General features: G+C 46.2%; 2 protein-coding genes across 4 annotated transcripts in view; both read right to left on the bottom strand.

The window, feature by feature from the left end:
- The window catches only part of slc4a3 (solute carrier family 4 member 3), an 80,319-nt gene extending 64,699 nt beyond the window's left edge, over positions 1-15,620 (bottom strand). The window contains exons 1-3 of one of the 3 annotated variants that reach the window (XM_070543910.1): positions 15,483-15,620; positions 6,650-6,720; positions 6,372-6,546 (exon numbers count right to left, since the gene is read on the bottom strand). In XM_070543910.1, the coding sequence (XP_070400011.1) occupies positions 6,372-6,425 (54 nt within the window). In that variant the 5' untranslated portion in view covers positions 6,426-6,546; positions 6,650-6,720; positions 15,483-15,620. Of the gene's footprint in view, positions 1-6,371; positions 6,547-6,649; positions 6,721-15,148; positions 15,399-15,482 lie in introns of those variants that run through there. The other 2 variants (XM_070543912.1, XM_070543911.1) reach the window with 2 other exon arrangements.
- On the bottom strand, positions 12,393-13,355 carry LOC129164977 (paraneoplastic antigen Ma6E-like). The gene has a single exon (XM_070543919.1). It carries the CDS (start codon positions 13,257-13,259, stop codon positions 12,582-12,584), a length of 678 nt encoding a protein of 225 aa, XP_070400020.1. The 5' UTR covers positions 13,260-13,355; the 3' UTR covers positions 12,393-12,581.
- Positions 15,621-18,772: the final 3,152 nt, after the last annotated feature.

The raw sequence follows: 18,772 nt of genomic DNA, 5'->3' as shown, positions 1-18,772 counted from the left end.
CTACAAAACGATTTGTTAGTTTACATGCGTGACGATCACAGCCCGCCGCGCTGGGTTGTTCCACTCGACCACAGAGGAGTGATGCTTGCCTACGCCCACGACACTCCGGTTGGAGGTCACCGCGGAGCAAAAGCTACCCTCGCGTCACTGACAGAAGTAGCATATTGGCCGTCAATGTCCAAGGACGTACACAGCTATGTCCAAGGCTGCCTCATCTGTGCCCAGTTTCAACCCTCCCAGCCGCTTGCTAGAGCACCACTGCAACGCAGGGGAATAACCTTCCCTTGGTCCCACCTGCAGATCGACTGGGTTGGACCGGATCCCAAATCGGCAAGAGGAAACAAATATATGCTAACTCTAACTTGCAGTTTCACAAAGTGGGTTGAGTGCCTTCCAGCGCCAAACGATACAGCCGTCACAACCGCTGTACTGCTGATTAACCACGTTTTCAGTCGATGGGGACTTCCACTCTGCATTGACTCTGACCGGGGAACTCATTTCACATCCAGTGTAATGACGTCCCTGTTTGAACTTCTGGGAGTGGAAGTGAGATTCCACCTCCCCTATCACCCACAGTCATCCGGACAGGTCGAACGGATGAACCGCACGGTCGTCTCTATGCTCAAAAAGTACGTCTGCTCCACTGGGAAGGACTGGGACGTCAAGCTCCCTCTGGTCCTGATGGCCATACGGTCCACTCCACAGCGATCCACGGGGGTTACGCCCTTTGAGATGATGACCGGCAGACTGATGACTCTACCACTGCACCTCCTGTATCACCCAGAGGATGTCAGTGTTGCCACTGCCTATACCGCTCATCAGTATGTGGCAGACTTGAAAACACACCTCAGAGCTACGTTCGCGCACGCTCAGAAGAAACTGGAGACCAACGTAGAAGGCGCTAAAGCCTACTACGACCAAAAGACAACCAGCCGCGAATACGAGGTGGGTGACAAAGTATTCTACTTTCGGTTCGCCCAACCGGCACGCAAAGCTAAGAAGTTCCTGCCCTGCTGGTCAGGACCATTTGAGATCGTGGCAAAACTCTCTCCAGTTGCATACAGGTTACGCATCACCAAAGCGAGACAGGAGCCTGTCTACAAATGGGTGCATGCAAACCAAATCAAACCCTACGTCAAACCATCCCCGCGGGTACAGAGACCAGACTCCCCGCAGGAGGTAGACGTAGTCGCTACATAGTTCTATGCATGGAAATGGAAAGGGGGGAAAGTGCACGTTTAACCCACTAACATGTACTAACCGACAAAGAACCAGGCCCCCCCCCCCGCCGTCACTTTCACTAACCAAGAGAAACTCCTTCCTAGACCGCTAACAGGATGTACCTACTAAAACCTTACAGAGTACTCTGGTACTTATACTAGGCTCTGATTAATGAATCTCTACGTGCAATCAAGACTTTGTCTGAAACCATACATCAGGATATTGTGTACACACGAGTGGTGGGAGATTTGATGCAGGACCTGCTCAGGGAAGTAAGTTCCACGCTGGACAGCTTGGTTGAAAGTCGTATTTCCCCGTACTTGGTACCACTGGACCTGCTCAAAGTTAGCTTGACAGCTGCTACCCCTCTACTGTGCACCTTTCACAAATCCACCTAGCGTACAGCCTAGGTAGTGCAATTCCCATTCACGTTGATGCAGAAAATTAGAACTCGGTTTCCTGTTACATGTTCCCATAATTGTGACACCTCACATCTATAGGTTTAAGTCGATGCTGAACATTGGTGTTTGAAAGGACGGTAGGCATTTCCACTTTGAACTAGAAACCTGACACTCCATCACCTCAACCTCGAACAGCATGACTCAGAGATTGAGATCATGGACGCTTTCCGGGGTTGTAACTTTGCCTTCGATTTAGAAATTGACCAACAATTACTGATTGAAGGAACCAAACTTGTTAAGTTCACACAAACCCCGCGTGAACTTACTTTGACGCCCATGAATAGATACCCAAGACGCTACATTGACACAGATTATACCACCTTAATCTGCACATTGGTCGCCCTGGGGATGGGATGGCTCATCACGGCCGTGATAGCTTATTCCGCCTACAGGCGTGTTAAGAAACTCCAAGATAAGATGCACTTGCTCACCTACGGTGTGCCTCGTGACCGCGTTCGGGGAGAATCCAAGCGTGAATGTACCACACCTGTCTAAAGGGGGTGAGCAACATTTTCTTTATTATTTTGTAACCCTAAGAGTAGTTCTCACTTTAGTCTACCTCACATTTTTATCTGAGTGTTGCATTATGTCACATTCTTTATAAGCTACACACTGAATGTATGACCTAAGAATGTATTTTATGAGACCTCAAGGTTGCTATGAATTTTCTTGGATGTTATATGTTACATGTTTTTTTTTTGGGGTTTTCTGTATTTTTGTTTCTTACTTGGTCACATATTGACTAGTGGTTATGTGCCGGCCCAGCTCAGTCTGTCAATGACTCTGTCTGACGCACCAGCACATTGTAGTACCTCTTAGTTTTATGGTCCTTGTTTTAGCCCAAAGACTGTCCTGATCCACCCTTTGGACCAAAAAAGGGGGGAATCTTGGGACCACATAGGTCAATGCGCGTTTGCGAACTATGGACCTCGTACATCACCGCGTGCTCCATAAACTGAACTGTATGGCCGGCGGTGAGATGCCTTTGTGTCCACTCGTGGAGTTAACCGCCCACCGACCTTCCTCCTTCTACACTACTACCTCTCGCATGGACGACATCATCATTGCGTACCACCTGCGTGAGTGGCTTCTTCTCGTTATGCGCGTTGGGGACTATCCCGTTTCCTATCCTCTTTGTGCCTGACCAGGATCAAAGACCAAAGGCGCCAGGATCCAAGACAAAGACCAAAGACAAAGGCGTCCAAGGAGACCAACGTCCTAAGGGACAAACCCACCTGTGCTTCCGACAATCAAGTCGACCTACGTTCATGAGGAACAAACCCATCTGTGCTTCCGACGATCGAGCTTTGGGCGCGATCCCCGAAACCAAAAGGGGGAATGTTGAGGGTCTGACCTCATGAGGAAATTACTATGCAGTGATTTTCTCCAAAATGACTGTGCTTAAATTGCTCTGAAAAGCAAATAATCACATCAGCGCCAAGAAACTTCATTTCCCATGATGCTTTGCACACGGAAGCATTGGGTGATGTTACCGCCTAGTACCAGAAACACGTTCTGCGCATGTGCGGGAAGCCGTGGAGCTTTTCCCGCGAACTAAGACCATAAATCTTCAGCAGAGACAAAGAAACCTCGTTCTTTTGCCCAGGATACCTGGCGGTAAGGACACGCTTGTCAACGCTCTGACTCCCTTGAGCACGCGGAAGCTCTAAGTGCCCACGTTGAGCCCACGGAACTGCTGGAAACTAAACTGCAAGCCCATCAGATCTGCTCGTTTCTGCTCCCCTCCAGCTGATGTTTGAGGACACAGAACTGCGGAGGAAAGCAACAACTCCATCAAGCACGCTGTAAGTTATAACTCAGCACAGAAAGAAACTTTGCTGTCTCTGTCCAGCCCGTGGAGAAACACTCGTGAACGCCAAACAACGGAGAAAGCATCAAACCGACGGACGACGCCGAAAGCTGCGGAGAAACACGGAGAACCGTCAAATCAAAACAGTGAGGGACGCTTCACTGTTCTGGTGATCAGAAACTCATCTCTTTCTCTCATTCTTTCCTTCTCCCGTTTCCTCTATAGTCTCGAATAAGCAATAAACCGCGTCTATTGCTTAAAAAGTAGCTTCGTGCTTTCCTCTTTCGTCCCAAACACGTCAGTCGGGTCATTTTGAAAGAATAAACTGCTTATTGATCATTGTTTGGTATCTTAAAATGGTTTCTGTCATGGCCAGGATGAAACTAAAAGATATTAATTTGTGATTAATCTTTTGTGTTGTTTCATGATCTTTTGAAATGTTTTGAGTGATTTAAGGTTAAGTTACTACTGATTCTAAGTGCTTTGGAAGTTAAAGTGCAAGTTGCCACCCACACTTTAGCCAGACAAAGGGGTCAGCCATCTTGTATTCAAGACTCCATTTTGAATCCATACACACGCACACACACACACACACACACTACTCCTTTGTGAGAACAAAGGACCCCATTCATACATCCTCCATCACATGCAAACACATCCATCTTCAATCATATCACACGGTTATTATTCATCTATTCCACTGTTTATTCATTTGACAAATTGTTAATTAAATGTTATAAAATTCAGATTTTTGTGTCCAGTAGCTTTGTTGTGTCGAAGAGAAGTCTCTGCTCCGAGGATTCTACGAACTTCAAGAAAGACTGATAAGAGTTTTGGATTCATTTCCCTTTCTAATTAAAGGGTGGTGCCCCGTATATCTAAGAATATCTTAATTAATTAATAAATCAGTAAATATTCCCATATTTACAGAATTTATTGAAGAATCCAAAAGTAAGTTGAAGCTTACTAATTGTTCGCTCCTAATAACCCCAACAACACCACTCGAATTCAGATCAGGGGGCCGTTCCTCCCAACCACACCTCTCCAGGTCTCACCGTCGTTGCCCACGTGAGCGTTAAAGTCCCCCAGCAGAACGAGGGAGTCACCGGAAGGAACTTTCAAGCACCCCCTCCATGGTCTCCAAAAAGGGTGGGTAATCTGAACTGTAGTTTGGTGCATAAGCACAGACCACAGTCAGAACCTGTCCCCCCACATGTAGGCGGAGGGAGGCTACCCTCTCATTCATCGGGGTAAACCCCAACGTACAGGCACCAAGATGGGGGGCAACTAGTATGCCCACCCATGTTCGGTGCCTCTCAGTGGGAGCAACTCCAGAGTGGTAGAAAGTCCAACCCCTCTCAAGGAAACTGGTTCCAGAGCCAGAGCCATGCGTTGAGGTGAGTCAGACTATATCTAGTCGGAATCTCTCAACCTCACACACCAACTCAGGCTCCTTACCCACCAGAGAGGTGACATTCCATGTGCTAAGAGCCAGCTTCTGTAGCCGAGGATCAGACCGCCAAGGTCCCCGCCCTCGACTACCACCCGTCACACACTGCACCCAACCCCTTTGGCCCCTCCCACGAGTGCTGAGCCCATGGGAAGGGGGACCCACGTTTTCTCTTCGTGTTGTGCCCGGCCGGGCTCCATGGGTGAAAGCTCGGCCACCAGGCGCTCGCCAATGTGCCCAAACTCCAGGCCTGGCTCCAGAGGGGGGCCCCGGTTACCCACGTCCGAGCGAGGGAACACGGTTTCCATTTATATAATTCATCATAACAGGTCTTCGGGCTGCTCTTTGTCTGATCCCTCACCTAGGACTTGTTTGCCATGGGTGACCCTACCAGAGGCAGAAATCCTCAGACAACTTAGCTTCTAGGATCATTGAGACACTCAAGCCCCTCCATCACAGCTGAAAACCTTCCAAATGTTTTTATTTGTAACAAATTTTTCATTATTTTATTATTGATCAACATCTTAACTGATCCAACAGGTGAAGGGGTTACCTTCCCTCTAAAAGTCAAATCTTCAACTATTATATACAAGAAGCTGAATGTGTGGCAAGCTGTCACGTCACATGGCATAAGGAATGGAAGGAATGCAGACAAATGCTGTGAATCTCTATCCACCCACCCCCCCACCTTCAGATTGTGGTCTCCACCGAGGTCATCAAGCTAAGGACTCACTGCTCTCTGTGCTTCCCCATGACCTTCCTCCCACCTGCGGAGCCAGCTGGTTGAGCGCCACACAGGCAGCCCCCGCTGAGGAAACCAGGATCCCAGCCCCTCCCCCCTACCTACTGGGTCTCATGTTGTGAACTGTGACGTTTGTTGTTTACATGTCGGGTGTTTTTTTTGCATTGGAGCGCTACACCCTGCTGGTGTAACCCTGTTAATGCCTTTTTTCTCCCTCCCTGAACTTCCCTCATGTATTCCCTTACTCATCTACAAAGGAGCGCCGTCATGGCTGCTCCCATGGTCTGCCTGTATCTGTCTTGTCTATATGTGTGTGTGTGTAACCTTGGTCAGGTTGTACTATGGAGTCAAGTTCCTACGCTCTGAAAGGAGCGCTGGCAATAAAATTCATTTTGATTCTGATTCTGATAACACCAGAGTATTTACCACGACTGTGACGTATACCTCCCATCTTCCCAGAATGCACTGCAATGCATTTCTCTGTCACACCATTAAAGCTTTCTAAAAGTCCCACTGGAAGCTTCAGGATTTGCACTTTAATGCATTTAATCAGAGACAAAAGGAAACAATCTCCCCTCCGAGTAAAGACAAGCTCTGAAAGGAATAAAAGGTTTTGTTAAGCTTTGTCAACACCACACAAGATGCTGACCCACTAATCAGAACAGCGTTTGTGTTCTTCAAACCTACCTGCTGTAGGTTGGTCGACACATCTATCTCAGGGGCATGGCCTCCTGCAGCCATGAGTCCTAGAAAGCAGGCAGCAGGAAAGGTCCGGACCTCTGCAGGAGGCTGCAGAGGGTGATGTGTGCAGGAATAAAACCAGATAAAGAGATGAGGTGGGGGTTCTGATGTAAGGTTGGACCTGCAGGCAGGGTGAGATGATGGGATGGGACAGGAGGGGGAAGACAGAGGTTAGGTTCAGGAAAGAGATGGGAGGAGGAAATGAGGCGGAAAGCAGTAGGAACCTGGAGGAGGATGTGGATCAGCCCTTCTCTTTCACAGCTGGAGATCCAGGAAGCCTTTGGGATGGCATTACCTAAAACAGGAGGGAGAGAAAAACATGTTCATCTGCATTAGCAAAGAGCAACAAAAAACATACAAACAAAAGCAGCTCTTGAAAAAACGACTCTCACCCTTTGGGTGGGTAGCACCTGATTCTTATATGATCAGAATTCAAAGGAAACTGATGATTTTGAAGCAACCAATGTTGAGGACTGACACCTTGATTATCTTAGCCCATTCTGGGCATCTTTACTGGTAGATAACATTAGCTCCTTGATTGCTGACCAGTGTCACATTCATTGGTCTTCTAGATTCTCTCTTGAACTTAGGACAGTCTGTTCTGCCTTGAAGAAACAGAGCTGAAATAAAGTGTCTGCATTTAGACTAGCCCTAACACCTGACAGAAAACCAACTGAGCCAGTTAGAATGGGACCTTGACTCCAGTCTGGGCCTTTTACACTGTTTTCTAACCCTTTAGGCCCCAGGCCCTTTTTCTTTGGGCCCTGGCACCTCCCAATTGGGGCCTTTGGAGTTTCATGTCCCAAGTGTCAGTGATTGTTTGCATTCCCCGAGCACAGCTACAATCAAAACAGTTTAGATTGTAAACAAAGCAATTTTTGGTTTTTGATACATTAAGATAAAATAATACTGGAACTTTATTTTAGAAGAGCTGCCCTGTGTGAAAGTGCTGACAGGGCAGGATGGAGGTTGTGAGTTCAAATTCCATTTAGGAAATTTAGTCAATTGTTTTATTTATTCCAGGGGTCCTTAACCTTTGTTCAAGGTTTTTTTTTCCAGCAGACACCAGTGAAGGTCAGATGCTCTTCTAAAATAAAGTTCAAATATCATTGTATCCTAATTTATTTCAATTTAAAATGTCCTTGTTTCCCATCTGGGCTGTTTGGTTGTGGTTTTGGTTGTGTTTGGAGAATGTGGACAGTTGTAGATGTTTAGGACATAGAGGCCCCCAATTGGAGGGCGTTAAGGTTAAACAGGCTAACTGAACCATGTGGGGCGGAGCTTAATCCCCAGGAAGGAAGAATCCAGGATACAAGAGGGGAGGGAGAAGGGCGATTGGGACTCTGCTGGGGGTTCATCTTGAAGGTGAGACTAGGGAGAGTCTGTTACCTTTACCGTTCCTCTGCTCGACATATTAACTCAGATTAACTAAAGCTTCTAATTCATGGACATTATTTAAGTCTGCTCCATCAGTCTTCTGGGTCAACTCCAACAGAGATCTCCTAGGATCCAAAAGAACAGGAGAACGGTGATTTGGCTAGACCACTTCAGTCGCTGAACTGATGAGGCCAAATGCAAAAAGCTTTTCATAGCTGGAATCACTGCTCAGTAGGATGTCGCCACCAGAAACTAAAGTCATCTTAACGCAGATCCAGAGTATCCCTTTAGCCTTCTTCACTCATTTTACCCTCCAGTTTGTCTGAAAGTCACTGCGATCAGCCATCAGTGAAGAATGCAGTGGATACGTCTTCTGCTCAGCTCGGTTTACTGGCAGGAGAAGATCCACAGTCCCAGCATCTGGATGGCTCACCGTGGTTAAATGGACGATCATGATGAGCAGAAGCAGCTGAGATAAGAAGACCTATGGTGAGTGACAGCTCAGTGTTATTGAAGTTTCACCATTGGTGACAAGCAGCAGTTTGAAGGAACTTCCCTGCTAGCAAAGCTTTAGCATTATTGCTTCTCACCTTCCCAATATCTTGAATCACGGTCTGACTGGACCATATGAATGTAGCAGTTGAAATCCAGACTCATCAGGCCAGAACCGGCATTTCCTGTCTGTTATGGTCCAGTTCTGGAGATCCACTGTGACCAGTTTTCTGGGTGTAGTCTTTGGCTGCTGGAGTCCATCTGGAGCAGCTGCTTCTGCAGACCTTGGTAGGAACCAGTGCTGTCTGAGCTGTTGTCTTTCTATCATCTACAACCAGTCTGACCAGTAGCTGTAAAGATGGTTGTGGGTGAAAATCCCAGTAGATTAAACCAGCTTGATTTGACTTCTGTGATTCCTCGTGCACGGCCCTGCATGTGTTTGCCATGATGTGCTTTCATAGATTGATCACTTGCTGTAAACAAAATTGATTTTGAAGGATCCCAACATGATGCACGCCACTGAGCAGCTCTGCTAGCATTCAGACAGCGTAGAGTCTGGAACAGTTGATCTGCAAACAGCTGCCTGCTGCAGTTAATAGACTCCTAATCCCTGGGGATTGTTACAAAAGGATTGAACAAAGATGAGTCTTGGCGCGAGTGTGGAGACATCTTGCATGCATGCTTTCACAGAAGTCACAGTTTTTCACTTACGGAGCAGAGTGTCCAATCATGACTTACTGCCAACTGCAGCTAACCTGGTATATATTTCTTGTGCAGAACCAGAAACATTCTGCAGAAATCTGATGTGCAATAACTGATACATTCTTCCTTCTGAAGGTTCATCCCGATTGCAACAGCTCTTAAGACTCCAGGACGCATCAAGCCCCTTCAGATACAGAGGCAGGTTATTTCTTGGTGTGTGGATTTATATTTAGAGACAAGTGGGCAGCACACTCGGGGACATGTTGGCTGAAGGCTCTGCCTCACACTTCACTATCCGACTGAAGATCCAATAATAAAATCAGCTTCAAGACCGAACAGCATCTACAGCCTCTAACTAAGTGTTATGCTGAAACCTTGGCCAACATCTGGATACTTTACGACCTGTTAGGAGTAATGTAATCCCCTCTGAAGCAGATTCACTTCAGCTGCTATCAGGTTACTCACAACACTGAGCAGGATCTAATCGTATTGTATGTGTAGAGCGCACCGTGTTACTTGTAGCCGTATTTATTTTTTGCATTTAGGTTTTCTAATATGTGAACATGTTTCTAGAATTTGTGTCACAAATATTTGAAATCTTTGTTTTATTCTGTAACTCCAAAGAGCTTCCAAAAAGAGCAGAAAAAAGCTCCGCAATGAGTTAAATGCAGTCTAATTCACATGGACTTAAAGCTAGCTGGACGTTTTAGCCGATGATTTGAAGGTACAATTATGGAACATTTTTCTTTTAGTCTTCATTTTTAGATGTAAATTGCACTGATGTGTCATGATCTTGCCATGCCCTGACCTTCATGCATCACACCTGGTCCCCTCATACCACCGCTCCAGCCAAGCCCAGGTTCCCCAGCAACCACAGTCAACTCACCATCAACATCATCCAAACCACCTGTCTCTCATTAACTCCTCATCTGCTCCACCTGCATTGCTCCCTATAACGCCGGGAACACACCGGCCGCCGAAGCGCCGGGAGGCGAAGCGCTCACAGAATTCGGCTGCTGCTCCTCAGTTCAGACCAGATGCTTGTTTCTCCTCTCCGGTCGAGGTGCACCTCGTAGTTTTTCTTTTAACCACTTGGTGTCCTCCATTTCCTCTCTGCCTTTTCTCTGCTCTTTTCCTCTACACCCCCCCCCCCCCCTTGCTGTTTGTATGTGTGTTTGTACGTGTGTGTGAACCTATGGAGTGAACCAGTTGTTAATAGCTGCCCTACGATTTTCTGCCTCTGTCCTGTTTGCTCCGGTTGAAAGACACCCAAAACCACACCCCCTTCACGTGGTCACACACACACACAGAGCGAACTTGTGTGTGCGTGTGTGTTGTTTTTATGCAGTGTCTGTTTACGAACACATTTGACTAACGCGGAATTGTATTTTGAAATGCTTTAATTTGTTAAATTTACCGGCCTGCCTCTAATGTCTAGGTTTGACTTCCTGCCAGAATTGACGAGGTTCACCCGCGGCTCGCGAAAAAAATAGAGCAGACGCCAAAACAATCACTGCAAGGCGCGAGCTGGAACGCCGGCGCATGCCGGCGTGTGGCGCTTCGGCGGCCCATGTTGTCTATAGAATAAGATAACAAGGGCACCGAATGAAGGCGGTCCTCGTTTCGCGGCGCTTCAGCAGCCGGTGTGTTCCCGGCGTAAGACTCCTGGTCCTACACCAAGCGAGCGCCAGATTATTGAACAATTTTGCCAGTAAATATTCCTGCTTTCCTTCCTGCCTGATCACAGTCCCTTGACCTCGTTTCTACGCCTGACCATCACCAAGAACTCTGCCTGCCACCACAACCCTAGCATTGTCTACGACCATGTCTCCAGCCTGCTCCCTGTACCTGCTTAGTTTCGATCTGGTTTCGACTAGGGCTGGGCGATATGACGATTTTAGACCGTTTTACGATCTACACATCTGACGGTCTGTCATTTTTGAGAGACCGTTTTATCACGATTCACAGCTCTGCTGTTGAATTTCTGCCTCTGAATGAAAAGGGAACTTACCTCAGGCGAATGACACGCCTTTGTTTGACCCTTAACCAATCAGAGTGAGTCATAGTAATATATTAGTGCCCCGCTTGTTTTCACCTTCACCTGTGTGTGAACAAACATGGCTTCGCCGCGGCTGAGCGACGAGGTTTTCGTTCCGAAGAGGAACGCAGGGTTTCCTTAGCGCGCGGCGATAACAACTTAGTGACGTGACATGTCTCGGAGAAAGCGTAAAAACACGTTGGACGCTTCTTCTGAAGCAGGAAAATAACACCGCTTCTTAAGCAGAGCACGATGTCGCCTCGGCTCGTTCACCCTCTGCCGAGCCGGTGTCGGTACCGACTGAGCTCGGTCACTGGGTCGATGGAGCTGCCCCGTGACTGCCTGATGGAAAACCAGCGGGTTTCATCAGACTCGTAAAGTTTCTTGTTTTTGTTAGGGACCTCTGTATTTTACCGCTCCCTCCTGCAGTCTTCCCCTATTAACATTTAAAATGATTCTGTAAATTCCGTGTATCAATAGAAAAAATCTCTGCCTCTGCCAGCTGCAGTAAATGTAGTCTCCAAATAATAAGAGGTGCATTCATCTGTGTATCTCCTTTGATCCGCATTAGTGATATTTTCAGCACCAGAACAGTGAAGCAAAGAAAGATTCCTGAGTTTGTTAGTAATTTTATTTATTAGGTGCATCTAACCTGTTCTATTTTTCTCTGAAATGAGATCAAATCAGTGCTTCTATGGGTTGTCTCCAATCTGCACTGGAAAATTTTACTTTATTTAGAGACTTATTGCAGAAAATATTCAGAATGCGCAGTTATTTGCTACCACAAGCGATCTCTGGTCCAGCCGCACATCAGAGCCGTATTTGAGCTTAACTATCCACTACATGAGCAACTGGGAGCTACATAGTATTTTGAACAAGTTAATGTTTGCACAATACGTTTGCAATTGACATGTTTGCACTTTAAATATGTTTACGATTTTAATTGATGTTAAGTTACTTGAAAAACGAGAAAAACTGATTTTTGTAATTGTTTCTCTCAGGGCTTTTATCATCTCTGGTGTGAGTTTAAAATATAAGTGTGTTAGCACTGTGCTGATTATCCCTAATATGAATAAATGTCTATTTATTCAATGTTTCTCTTCTTTAATACGCAATTGAAGTTATGCTATTCATGGATAAAAAAATCGTGATAAAATCGAAATCGTGATAAAATATTGGAAAAATCGTGATATTCTATTTTTGCCATATCGCCCAGCCCTGGTTTCGACCCACGCCTGCCTTTGACTCTGCCCTTACCTGAGTTTTCTCCGGTAATACCTCCTATTAGCTTCTGGCTAATAAAGACTGTTAAAAATGTCTTACTGTTTAGTATCTTCACAGGTCCTCCGAGTTCTGTTCATGACAGAATAATCTGGCCACAACATGGACTCGACGCTGACACAGGAAGGGCGACTCAGAGTAGACCGCGCCATCTCCGTTTTTGAGACCAGGGTGACCGAACTCCTGGATCTACTGCGAACCAGCTCGTCAGGTGACCAGCCCCCAGATCCAAGGTTTTGCATCAACGCTGCTCAGGTCTCAAGACCCTATTGCCATGCCATGTCCAGTGGTGGTCCCAGGTGTCGCACCGCATCCCCTTCCAGCGGTGGTCCAAGGGGTCGCACCGCATTCACGTCCAGCAGTGGTACAAGGGGTCGCACCGCATCCACTTCCAGCGGTGGTCCAAGGGGTCGCACCGCATTCACGTCCAGCGGTGGTCCCAGGGGTCGCACCACATCCAGGTCCAGTGGTGGTTCTAGTGCTGCCCGTGCAAGGGGCTCCGCTTGTCCAAGAGGCTCTTCTCCAGAGACTTTGCCTCCAGCGTCCCCGTCTCCTCCAGCCAAGCCAGCGCCACCTCCGGTGCCTCCAGCCAAGCCAGCACCACCTCCGGCGCCTCCAGCCAAGCCAGCGCCTCCAGCCAAGCCAGCGCCACCTCCGGTGCCTCCAGCCAAGCCAGCATCACCTCTGGCGCCTCCAGTCAAGCCAACACCACCTCCAGCGCCTCCAGTCAAGCCAACACCACCTCCGGCACCTCCAGTCAAGCCAGCCAAGCCAGAGCCAGGTCCGGCGCTGGCTTGGCTGGAGTGGATGCGGTGGTCCCAGGGGTCGCACCGCATCCAAGTCCAGCGGTGGTCCCAGGGGTTGCACCGTGTCCAGGTCCAGCGGTGGTCCCAGGGGTCGCACCACATCCACGTCCAGCGGTGGTCCCAGGGGTCGCACCGCATCCAGGTCCAGCGGTGGTCCTAGGGGTCGCACCGCATACAGGTCACGCAGTGGTCCCTGAGGGTGCACCCCATCCAGTTCCAGTGGTGGTCCCGGCGCTGCCCGTCCAAGGGGCTCCGCTCGTCCAAGAGGCTCCGCCCATCTAAGTGGCTCCGCCAGTGTCCCCGTCTTCTCCAGAGACTTTGCCTCCAGCGTCCCCATCTCCTCCAGCCAAGCCAGCACCACCTCCGGCGCCTCCAGGTAAGCCAGCACCCCCTCCAGTCAAGCCAGCCAAGCCGCCTCCAGCCAAACCAGCGCCAGGTCCGGCGCCTCCAGTCAAGTCAGCCAAGCCAGCGCCAGGTCCGGCGCCTCCAGTCAAGTCAGCCAAGCCAGCGCCAGGTCCGGCACCTCCAGTCAAGTCAGCGCCAAGTCCGGCGCCTCCAGTCAAGCCAGTGCCAGGTCCGGTGCCTCCAGCCAAGTCAGTGCCAAGTCCGGCGCCTCAAGTCAGGTCACGTCCCCTCCTGCATCAGCTCTGCCTCCAGTCCAGACGGCGGACCCACCTCCAGCAATGTTTGCGCCTCCAGCCTCCCGCGCCTCCACTCAAGTCTGCACCTCCGCCCCTGTCCTCGCCCGCTGACGCCAGCCTCCCAGGGCCCTCCGGCTTCGTCCTCGTCAACGCCGGCCTCCCAGAGTCTCGTGGTCCCTGGTTCATCGTCGCCGGCCCCCAAGGATCCATCCTGTCATGATCCTGCCATGCCCTGACCTCCATGCACCATCATTCATCTCATCAGCCTTCATGCATCATACCTGGTCCCCTCATGCCACCGCTCCAGCCAAGCCCAGTTTCCCCAGCAACCACAGTCAACTCACCATCAACATCATCCAAACCACCTGTCTCTCATCAGCTCCACCTGCATTGCTCCCTATAAGACTCCTGATCTAACACCAAGCGAGCGCCTGATTATTTAACACTTTTGCCAGTAAATATTCCAGCCTTCCTTCCTGCCTGATCACAGTCCCTTGACCTCGTTTTCACGTCTGACCATCACCAAGAACTCTGCCTGCCACCACAACCCAAGCCTGTCTACGACCACGTCTCCAGCCTGCTCCCTGTACTTGCTTAGTTTCGATCTGGTTTCAACCCACGCCTGCCTTTGACTCTGCCCTTACCTGAGTTTTCTCCAGGAACGCCTCCTATTAGCTTCTGGCTAGTAAAGACTGTTAAAAACGTCTTACTGTGTTTGGTGTCATCACGGGTCCTCCAAGTTCTGTTCATGACATGATGTGAGTAATAATCTCCCATCTTCTTCACCTACAATATTATTTTTATATGGTGGAATAATAGGTTTAAATATCTTGGTTAGAAATAGAATGAAAACAACAATTTAATAATGTGTAAAATAAAATTATAGAAAGTTTTCTGTTGATCAATTGGGGATCATCATTGAAAATTAATGAAGATTTGTTATTAAAATTTTTGGACATGTCAAGTGGTACCGATGTGTTTTGCCCTCGCTCTGCCACCACAAGACTTTTGAAGGAGAGGAAATGAGCACGGCCTGTCAAAATAAGAGCATATTTTTCACCAGTTACAATGATTTTTTTCCAGGTCATTGTCAATAATATCAATTTGATTATTATCTTAATGAAATTATTTTTTTCAGCAAGCTACATATACGTGAACAGAAACAAGAACACAAATTATATCTTTCTTATTTGTCAGTCATTTACACAGCTTCTGAAACATTATTCTTCTACAACAAACTCAGTTTTTCCTCCTGACTCTGAACCTCAAATTTATAAACCAAAGACGGATCAGATCAATACCTATTAGGTTTTACAGTGTTGAGTTTCCTCTCCTCAAACTTGCTGAGTCATTACTACAGATTATGATTCCAGCCTCTAAACTCACATTCAGCTTCGATATCAGCTGCAGAGCTTCTGCTTCCTTCTTCACACACAGATAATCCACTTTTATTCCGTATAAAACAGCACAAAAGCAGCAGAGAAAGACCAAATCAGACAGCTACCATGTCCGACGCACGCCGGAGCACCCAAACACAACACCGTGCCCGCAGGAGACAAAAGCTGCAGAAACTTCCGACACAAAAACCGGGAAATGCGCTGCAAACGTTTGTCTGTGAAATCCGCCTCTCTGCATCAGTTTGAGATGCGTGCGTGTGGGCGTGCACGCGCGTCCTGCAGAGGGTGGAGAGATTTGCATCGATAAAACAAGAGCGACGTACCTGCGGTGTGAGGCGGAGCAGTCCAGCTGCTGGAAAAAACAACAAACACAATGGAAAGGTAAGCAAATAACGACTAGAGACGGAAGCAGTCGAGCGGATCCATCCTGTAACCCGGTACTGATCCAGCTGGAGGGCTGAGAAGGATGCGCTGCAGAACCACGTGACCTGCTGTCGGTCCCCAATAATAGGCTGATAATGATGACGCTGTCCGGGTTTTACAGGTGAGACCAATTTATCTGTAACACCGATGTGAGGTGGGTCCCCAAGATGGCGGCGCTGTGAACGGTCTTTACAGAACTTGCTCCGTCTTAAAATTCCTTTATAAGCAGCAAATCGAACCCTAAGGTGCAAACTTCTAGCTGTATGTGATGGAAAAAAAACTGAGCTCAAATAAGAGAACTCTTATTACTCCTACTTCCTCCCCGTCAAAACCTGGTAAGAAAAGAGTGATGGAAACTGACACAGCGGAAAGCATTATTAAGACGCTCAAGATGGCTATCGAAGAGCAAGGAGCTAACATCAAGAAGAGTATTAACGACCTGAAGGTTACTATTAACTTTATCTCAGAAGATCTCAGAGAGCTAAAAGGAAAAGTGTCTCGTACTGAAGTAAAAGTGGATAAAGCAGAAGAGAAAATTCAAACACTGGAAAACAAAGTGCTGGAGTTGTCTCGGTATAAACGAAGATGGAACCTGCGACTTCACGGTCTACCTGAAGAAGAAGGAGAAGATGTACGCAGTAAGGTTATTGAAATCTGCCAAAACATGGATCCTGGCCACCGAGATAAGTTCCCGGAGGTACTCGATTCAGTCCACAGAATCGGCCGACGACGTGAGTCCTCTTCTGCACCACTGCATCGCGCCATAATCCTGCAATTTACTATGAGACACTTTCGAGACATCATCTGGAAGGCGGCGAAGCGATCTGACTACCTGAAGACAAGGAAGCTCCATTTAAAAGAAGATCTCTCTCCCGAGGACCGAGAGAGGCGCAACCAACTATGGCCACAGGTGGAGAAAGCACGTAAGGAAGGGAAAATTGCCTACTTCGTGGGAGCCCGTGCTTTCGTGAACAGAAAAGAAATTCACTGAAATCTCTTCCAGCCCAGTTGTGGATATACCTCAAGGTCTCGTTCCCCTATTGTTCTGAAGACTTATAGTATGCTGTTGCTGCTAAATTGTTTTGTGAAGCACTTTTTTAGACAGAGTAGTTCTGCTCTCTCTGAAGCTTACACACTCTTCTCAGGGTAAAATCTTTATTTACTTTTCAAAATTTCATCTTTATCTTTTATTTCTTTTAATGCTCGAGGACTAAGAGACAATACCAAAAGGAAAGCTCTGTTTTTATATGCTAAAAGTTTGAATACTGACTTTTGTTTCTTACAAGAATCTCATTCTGAACCTAAGGACGCTAACTTCTGGAAATCTCAATGGGGTGAAGATTTATGGATGTCTCATGGCACAAATCATTCAGCGGGAACTCTGATCTTAAAACATAAATTTAATGGAAAAATTATATTGTCAGAAACTGATCCAAACGGACATTTTATTTTGCTGGTTGTTTTTTTTAATGATCAGACCCTCTTATTGGGTAACATTTACGGCTATAATAACAAACAGGAGAATATTGACCTAATACTTGTTATAAATGAAAAAATTGAGTCTTTAATAAGTAAATTTGCTAATCTAAAGATTATATTAGGAGGAGACTGGAATCATTCACTCAATGACATGATAGACAGATGGCCAAGTAAAAGTCAGGAGAGTAGTAATTACATGTTGGATTTTATAAATGAAAGAGACCTTATTGATATCTGGAGAATCAAAAATCCAACAATTAAGGAATTTTCATGGAAAAATAGATCTGGCTCCTTACAGTCTCGTATTGATTATTGGCTAATTTCTGATCCTTTATCCGAATATGTTTCTACATCAAAAATGTTGCCAACACCCTTGACAGATCATAAAACAATTTTTCTGGAGATATGTTTGTGTGCTAGAAAACCATCTAAAAGAGTGAATTCATATTGGAAATTAAATAATTCTCTTCTACTGAATGATTCTTTGGTAAAGGAAATTAAAACAAAAATAGATGAGTTTTGGAACAAGGCATGTGTTGAAAATACTTTTTGTAAAAATTGGGAGCTAATGAAATTTGAATTGAGGTCCCTTTTAATGAAAAGGGGAGCTGAAACAGTTAAAAAAAAAAAAAAGAAGAGTCAGAAATAATTTCTGAAATTTTTACCTTGTCTAGATCACCTGATAATTTATCGGAAGATAACCGGAACAGACTTCAAATTCTACAATTAAAATTAGATAATATATATATTTACAAGGTAAAAGGTACCTTTGTGCGGTCAAGAAGGAAATGGCTTGAAGAGGGAGAACAAAACTCTAGCTATTTTTTCAAATTAGAAAAACACCATAATGCTCTTGCCAGCATGACTAAACTTTGTACAGACGGGATCATCACACAAGACCCTCAAGTGATTTCCAAGACTTGTGAACTTTTCTATAAAAATTTATATAAATCTAATCTTTCTACAGAAGCCATGGAAATTTTTTTTAACTCCTTAAGTAATATTAAGATTATTAGTGACAATAATAAAGCCATTTGTGATTCCCCCACCACAATACTAGACATTGAAGAGGCTATTAATAAAATGAAGCTTAATAAGAGTCCAGGGAATGACGGTTTGACTTCGGAATTTTACAAATTATTTTCAAAGGATCTGTCGTGCTTTTTACATAAAGTATATATTGAAAGCATTGATAATAACAAGCTGCCTCCTTCTTTGACTCAGGGGCTAATTACTTTGATTCCAAAACCTCAAAAAGACTTCCTTTCGATAGAAAATTGGAGACCTATTTCACTGCTGAATAATGATTATAAAATAATTGCTATGTGTTTGGCTAAAAAGTTAAAATGTGCACTGAATGATATCATTGATGAAACACAGTCTGGTTTCATGACTGGTAAACACATAACTAACAATATAAGACTGGTAATTGATATTTTGGATTATTCAGATTTAATCACGGATAATAGTTTCATTCTTTTTTTGGATTTCTATAAAGCTTTCGACTCCATTGAACATGAATTCATGTTCAGAGCACTTGACATTTTCGGTTTTGGAAATATCTTTAAGGAATCAATTCAAACTCCATATGCAGATGCAAATAGCTCAATCAAACTCCCATTTGGTACAACGAAAAGATTTGATATCAACCGTGGGATCCGGCAAGGCTGTCCACTTTCCGCATTTCTCTTCCTTCTTCCTATGCAGTTAC

The sequence above is a fragment of the Nothobranchius furzeri genome, chromosome 14 (genome assembly GCF_043380555.1).
Source record: "Nothobranchius furzeri strain GRZ-AD chromosome 14, NfurGRZ-RIMD1, whole genome shotgun sequence".
Taxonomy (NCBI): Eukaryota; Metazoa; Chordata; class Actinopteri; order Cyprinodontiformes; family Nothobranchiidae; genus Nothobranchius; species Nothobranchius furzeri.
This window is presented reverse-complemented; position numbering and strand designations above follow the sequence as displayed.

What these genes read in the sequence shown, in the direction of transcription:
- LOC129164977 (XM_070543919.1), bottom strand. Translation starts at nt 13,259, where the DNA reads ATGCGGTGCGACCCCTGGGACCACCGCTGGACGTGGATGTGGTGCGAC.